Source organism: Tamandua tetradactyla, chromosome 2 (assembly GCF_023851605.1).
Source record: "Tamandua tetradactyla isolate mTamTet1 chromosome 2, mTamTet1.pri, whole genome shotgun sequence".
Taxonomy (NCBI): domain Eukaryota; kingdom Metazoa; phylum Chordata; class Mammalia; order Pilosa; family Myrmecophagidae; genus Tamandua; species Tamandua tetradactyla.
Genome location: NC_135328.1, coordinates 221662591 through 221668182, shown reverse-complemented (window position 1 = coordinate 221668182; position 5592 = coordinate 221662591). Strand labels below are relative to the sequence as shown.

The 5592-nt window shown below is 55.0% G+C and overlaps 1 protein-coding gene across 1 annotated transcript; it reads left to right on the top strand.

The window, feature by feature from the left end:
* The first annotated feature begins 1187 nt into the window (after positions 1–1187).
* Positions 1188–4745, top strand: TPRG1L (tumor protein p63 regulated 1 like). The gene is made up of 5 exons (XM_077151530.1): positions 1188–1441; positions 1575–1666; positions 1858–2034; positions 3050–3203; positions 3346–4745. Exons 1-5 carry the CDS (start codon positions 1238–1240, stop codon positions 3538–3540), a joined length of 822 nt encoding a protein of 273 aa, XP_077007645.1. The 5' UTR covers positions 1188–1237; the 3' UTR covers positions 3541–4745.
* Positions 4746–5592: the final 847 nt, after the last annotated feature.

The window sequence follows — 5592 nt, the reverse complement described above, 5'->3', positions numbered from 1 at the left end:
CTTCCTGCTGAAGGGAGTGGAAATAACCTTTTAAAAGCCCAGGGTTAAGAGATGAAGCCGAGCCAAAGACCCAGAGAAAATATTGGCCAAACACGTATCTGACAAAGGACTTGGATCCAGAACACTAAGAAGTCTTAGAAAACAATAACAACCAGCACAGTGAAAAATGGGCAAAAAAGCTGAACAGTCACCTCACCAAAGTACGTGGTTGGCAAACAAGCACATGAAGAGGTACTCTGCGCCCTAGGCATTGGGGAGATGCAAAGCCAACGAGCTGCCCCCGCCCATCAGAGCGGCTGAAGTCCAAGGCCCACGACCCCAGTGCCAGCGGCGCCGCGGAGGAGCAGGGGCTCCCTTGGCCCGGGGCAAGGCAAAATGCGGCCGCTGCTCGGGAGACCGCGTGTCCGCGCAGGGCCCCTCCCGCACGCCTCGGGATGACCAGAGGAGCTGGGAGCCCGGGCCCGCACGAAGACCTGCACGCGGCCGTCTCGTAGCTGCCCAGGGCACCCGCCAGCCCCGGGAGAGCGGCGGGCGACCCGGGGCCTTGCCCGGGGGCACCACGGCAGCCCGCGCAGGGCGGGCGACCACCGACCGCAGCCACCCGGGCCCGCCCCACTCAGGACAGCGCAGCCCGCCTCCCCTCGCCCGCTCCCCGAGAGTCCGTGGCGTGGGCCGGTCCCCTGCCCGCCTCCCCGAGGGGCCCCGGCCCCCCTCCCCATCCCTGCCGTCTAGGCCGCACCCGGCCGCGGCTCCGGGCTCCACGTCGTCCCCCGACTTCAAGGGCACAGGTCCCAAGGCATACACGTTTGCAACCCAGCCCGGCCCGGCCCGACCCGGCCCGGCCCGGCGTCCCCAGGCCCCGGCCCCCGCGCCGCGGGCCGCGGGCCGCGAAATCCGCTAGCTAGAAGCGCCGCGTCTCCTTGACAACGGCCCTACCCCCCCCCACCTGCTCGGCCCCGCCCCCTCCTGCTGGTCGCGTAAACAGGAAGTGGGTGTGAGCGCGGGGCCGCTTCCGGCGCGGCGAGGGTCGGAGCGATTGTGAATGGCAGTGGAGGAAGCCCAATCGCGGACGATGCTTGGGGATGAGCCAATCGCGAGGGCCTGCGGGTGAAGCAGGGGGCGGGATAGGAGGCGGGGCTGGCCGGGCGCAGCCAATCGGGACGGGGCAGGGCGGGGCCGGGCGTCGGGGACCCGAGCTGACGGCGAGGCGGGCGTGGTGGCCGTGACCGGGGTGGCGATGCTGCAGCTGCGGGACTCGGTGGACTCGGCGGGCACGAGCCCCACGGCGCTGTTGGCGGCCGGCGAGGAGGTCGCGGAGGGCGGCGGCGTGGCAGGAGCTGGCCCGGCGGGGGCGGGGGCGCCGCTGCGCCAGACCCTGTGGCCGCTCAGCGTCCACGACCCCACACGCCGAGCCCGCGTCAAGGAGTACTTCGTGTTCCGGGTGCGGAGGGGGCGGGGGGGGCGGATGGGGCCCGGCCTCGGGGGGACGGGGCGGGGCGGGGCCTGACCTCCGGGGGACGCTTGGGGGCGGCCTCGGGCCCCGGGCGGTGACCCTGCGCCTCGCTGTGCCCCAGCCCGGGACCATCGAGCAGGCGGTGGAGGAGATCCGCGCCGTGGTGCGGCCGGTGGAGGACGGCGAGATCCAGGGCGTGTGGCTGCTCGCGGAGTAAGCGGGGCTGCGTGGGGAGGGCCCCAGCTGAAGGCCTCCGAGGGCAGCCTCGCAGGTCGGGACCTCCAAACCCAGAGCAGGCCGCTGCGGAGCGCCTGGGCCTGGGTGTCCTCCCGAGGGAGCGACACATGGGCTTGGCCTTGGGGTGGCCCACCCTGACAGCCATTCCTCATCCTGTTTGCTCGCAGGGTCGACCACTGGAACAACGAAAAGGAGCGGCTGGTGCTGGTCACTGACCAGTCCTTGCTCATCTGCAAATACGACTTCATCAACCTCCAGTGCCAGCAGGTGGTCAGGGTCGGCCTGAACGCTGTGGATACCATCTCCTGCGGAGAGTTCCAGTTTCCAGCCAAGTCACTCAACAAGTAAGACTGCTCCGAGGTCGCGGGCCACCCGACCTAGCTGGAGGGTCCTGGCAGTTCCCCCTTTCCTCCATCCCTCTTGGCACATCAGGTCCCAGATAGTTCCGTGTCAGCCATTACTCCGCATTCGGGAGAAGCAAAGGACCACAGCCTGAGAACTCAGAGACGCTTTCTTAGAACAGAGGCATGGGCCTCTGGGCAAGGGAGAGCACTGAAAGGAATTCTGGCACAGAAACCAGCCATTAGGCTTGTGGTAAAAATGATTGATATCGATTCGAGAACAGTTATGGGGAGCCCTGCACGTTAAAAACCACCTTGTACATGCTGCAGACAGATCCAAACCCACCATTTTCTCTCTGGGCAGGGAGGGATGACATCTGTCAGTCACCTGTTCTGGTTAATGTTTTTGTTTGTTTTTGTTTTTTGTTTTTTTTGGGGGGTACATGATCTGGGAGACGAATGATTTTTAACAGGAGCAAGTAGGGCAGCACTTAATTTACAGATCTTGTGAAAGGTTAGGCTGAGAATATTTAATAGCTTTCTTTCAAGAGTTGATCCTTCTGCTTTTGAATTTTCTGAAGTATGAGAAACTACGTATTGATGTGGTCAACTAATTAAAGTCTAATTTTATAGATTTTTAAGAATTGGATAAGGAACTAAAATTTTTACCAAGTTTTAATAAGACATTAAAGAAAGGAATTGAAAGTTATAAAAATGTCACTCATTTCACTAGCTCACCTATGCTATTTTCACATATACAAATAGATGAAGTATATGTATTACACATTAAATTTTTAGCGATTCTGTAAAGATTGAGTAACTAAAACACTACCTTCAGTGAATCATATTTAAAAGTATGCACAGCACCCGTTAGTAGTGTCGCACTATTACAGACCAACAGTGATGTCCTGCTGTGAAATGCCCTGGGCCTTTTCTTTGAACGTGGAAGAGCTGTTTGGGATCAGTCTCCTACCTGATGAGGCTGTTGACAAGTACCTCATTTCTTCTCCTGTGTCAGGCGAGAAGGCCTGGGGATTCGAGTGCAGTGGGACAAGGAGAGCCGCCCCTCCTTCATGAACCGATGGAACCCCTGGTCCACCAACGTGCCCTATGCAACTTTCACTGAACACCCAATGGCAGATGCGGATGAGAAGACAGCATCTCTGTGCCAAGTAAGAACACCATGAGCGCTTGGCAAGGAAATAGGTGCTGTTTGGAGGGGCACAGGTGTCTCAAAACGCTAAGCTTTCATTGGAATACATGATTCTCCTCTTGCCTGAAGGCTAAAACTCAGTGTTTTCTTTCTTTTTCCAGTTGGAAAGCTTCAAGACTCAGTTAATCCAAGCTGTCAAAAAGGCCCAGAAAGAATGTCCTTTGCCGGGCAGAGCAAGTGGCGTGCTCATCTTGGAGCGTCCGCTCCTTATCGAGACCTACGTGGGGCTGATGTCCTTCATCAACAATGAGGCCAAGCTGGGCTACTCCATGACCAGAGGCAGAATCGGCTTCTAGGTGTCTCACCGTGGAGCCCGCTCCTGAGCAAGCCGGGCCATGTCTGCGGTCACTGGGCCAGCCAGGAGGGTCTGGGGGCCACTTGCCTGTAGGGATCGAAGCATGATTAGAATAGTAAAGTGAATTATGCGCTTTAGTTGTATGTTGGCCATCTGCTGAGGGGAACTAGAGGCAGATACAACCAGCTGCCAGTCCCAGCTTATCTCCCATTTCCTGTGACTTTGATTTTAGTGTTTTTCCTTCAGTATATGGATGGCTTCCTGTGGTTCTCCCCCCAGCCGCTCCAGCGTGTGAGTGTCCATGGGCTTCCTTGTAGCACATAACTGCGCGTAGCTGTGTGGAGACATGCAGGCAGCTGCCCATTATCTTCAGTGCCCAGAGCTGCAAGTGTTTACACATGGTGTTAAATTTTGTATTTGGAAATTAAATCCATTTTTGTAAAAGCTGAAGGCAAAAGCAGCTAGCAGATGGGTTAAGCAAGATACATTCGTGCCTCGTCAGCTACTGGATGAACAGTTGTTCTTTTGTAAATATGCTTGACATGAGGTCGCACGCGCCTAAACTTAATCTGAATTGTGTTAATTCTTATGGTATCTTTCCCAGGCCCAAAAAGGTTTACAGAAAAATCATTTTAAGACGTGTAAAAAGTCATCTTGGCAGTTCTTCACATAGAATTTTGACAACTCAATGTATTCTAAGTTTGTTTTGTCACGTTTGTGTTAAACGAAGTTGGTTAGTTTCCCGCACTTTTGACAAAAGGAACCATGTTAGAGTCTCACAAAGCAGCTACCCTGGTCACTGATTTGTATACAAAGCTGGGGCTTTGGCCAAGTCTTACACCAAGCAAGTCTGAGCTTTCGTGAGCCTGTGAAGAATTTCCACATAGGGACTCACGCACACCTCCTCAGAACTTTTCTCCCTGCAATCCTGTACAGCTTGCTGTTTGACTGAAGCCTTTGTTGCTAAACTTTAAACTGGCTGACCGGTGTCTTCCTTCCGGTTTCCCACGCCATTGTAGCTTTACACTAACTGGTCTGGCTGTAGCAGGAGGGCCACAGGGTCTGCAGCCTTTGCTTTTGGCCCTTCAGTAAAGGCATTTAGAACCAGAGATCTTGTTCTTGAATTTGTTATTAAAATGGTGCAACAATCAAACAACAATTATCTCTGCTGTGAGTCTAAATTAAAGCTTGAACTGTTTTCTGGCATAGCGTTGCAGACCCGTCCGTCCACTTGGCTGTGCATGTAGTTTTAAGTGCCCAGATAACCAGAATGGCACTTACCTGAACCTCCTTTGTGAAAAGGCAGTTCACAGTCCAGTCTTTTGATGAACATAAGAGCCAGGCTTCGAGTCCTTGAGGGACCACAGTGGTTCTCACCGTGGCTACCTGCTGGGAGCACCTGAACTACGAGACTTGGTGGAGTGCTCTGGGGGTAGGCCTGGCATCAGCAGTTCTAGGAGTTCCCGTTGATCCCAGCAAAGAGCAGCATGGAGACTCGTGATGGCTCAAACCTGAGCGTGCACAAGTGTTCCTCTGGAACACACCTGCAGAGTCCTGGGCCCTGGAAACAGACTCAGGAGGGCAGGGAACTGAGTGTGACCAAACTGCCCTGAGGTTGGTTCCTTCTGTTCCTTCAGTGCTTAGCATTTGGAGGACAACATGGAAGCGTGTGTACGAATGTGTTTGTTAACCAGGTAACAACTTTGGGGACTAGCAGCGCCCTCAGCTCAGGCCTTCTGGCTGGCAGGAGCTTCCCCTGGGTTCTGGAGCTATCCCTGGGATCTGTTCGTGGTTCTGTGCTAAAGGTGCTTTGGGCTCCCTTCCTCATACTCCCTCATGGGGATTCTTTTTTTCTAAACGTTCAGTGACTACTAAAAGAGAAGATACAGAGCAAAATTTGGATGTCCGTCTGCAGGGGTAAGGGGGATTGGCTGTATGGGCCTCGGTTACTTGTGGGTGGTCCATTTTGCCTAAAACAGTTTACCAGAAACTTAAAACTAACTTAGAAAACTTTCCTGTGACCTAAACTTTTCATAAAAACAAGCACCAATAC

Excerpts from the sequence above, each read along its gene's own strand:
- TPRG1L (XM_077151530.1), top strand. The coding sequence starts at position 1,238 with ATGCTGCAGCTGCGGGACTCGGTGGACTCGGCGGGCACGAGCCCCACG. Across the intron at positions 1,442-1,574 it reads AGGAGTACTTCGTGTTCCGG|CCCGGGACCATCGAGCAGGC; the intron begins GTGCGGAGGGGG and ends GCTGTGCCCCAG. Across the intron at positions 3,204-3,345 it reads AGACAGCATCTCTGTGCCAA|TTGGAAAGCTTCAAGACTCA; the intron begins GTAAGAACACCA and ends TTCTTTTTCCAG.